General features: G+C 55.1%; 1 protein-coding gene across 1 annotated transcript in view; it reads left to right on the top strand.

Annotated features, from left to right (window-relative positions):
• The window catches only part of LOC106511858 (aryl hydrocarbon receptor nuclear translocator 2), a gene marked incomplete at both ends in the record, with an annotated part of 4,094 nt that extends 3,436 nt beyond the window's left edge, over window positions 1–658 (top strand). Inside the window, 2 exon segments of the mRNA XM_014000587.1 lie at window positions 350–422; window positions 535–658. Of these exon segments, the coding sequence (XP_013856041.1) occupies window positions 350–422; window positions 535–658 (197 nt within the window).
• Window positions 659–710: the final 52 nt, after the last annotated feature.

Below are 710 nucleotides of genomic sequence, written 5' to 3'. Positions count from 1 at the left end.
GGTACAGTGTTTCAGTTGGACCGGTCTATCTGAGCTGAGGCCTGAATGGTTCTGGTCAGTTGGACCGGTCTATCTGAGCTGAGGCCTGAATGGTTCTGGTCAGTTGGACCGGTCTATCTGAGCTGAGGCCTGAATGGTTCTGGTCAGTTGGACCGGTCTATCTGAGCTGAAGCCTGAATGGTTCTGGTCAGTTGGACCGGTCTATCTGAGCTGAAGCCTGAATGGTTCTGGTCAGTTGGACCGGTCTATCTGAGCTGAAGCCTGAATGGTTCTGGTCAGTTGGACCGGTCTATCTGAGCTGAGGCCTGAATGGTTCTGGTCAGTTGGACCTTTGTGCTGTGTTTTACAGGCAGCTGCAGCAGCAGCAGGCTGAACTGGAAGTCCACCAGAGAGACGGTCTGACGGCCTACGACCTGTCCCAGGTAAGACCTGTCCCAGGTAAGACCTGTCCCAGGTAAGACCTGTCCCAGGTAAGGCTGTGGTGTGTACCTGTGTCCTCTGAAGGCACACAGCCTGACTGTGATCTGCTCACAGGTTCCTGTAGCCGGGGTCAGCACCGGAGTCCACGAGCCAGGCAAGACCATCGACAAGACCGAGGCCCTGTTCTCCCAGGAGAGGGACCAGCGCTTTACTGAGATGTACAGCAGCATCTCTGGCTGTAAGACACACACACACACACACACACACACACACACACACACACACACACA

This window comes from Austrofundulus limnaeus, unplaced genomic scaffold, assembly GCF_001266775.1.
Source record: "Austrofundulus limnaeus strain Quisiro unplaced genomic scaffold, Austrofundulus_limnaeus-1.0 Scaffold3382, whole genome shotgun sequence".
NCBI lineage: Eukaryota > Metazoa > Chordata > Actinopteri > Cyprinodontiformes > Rivulidae > Austrofundulus > Austrofundulus limnaeus.
The sequence above is the reverse complement of the archived record's forward strand: the minus strand, read 5'-3'. Positions and strand labels throughout refer to the sequence as shown.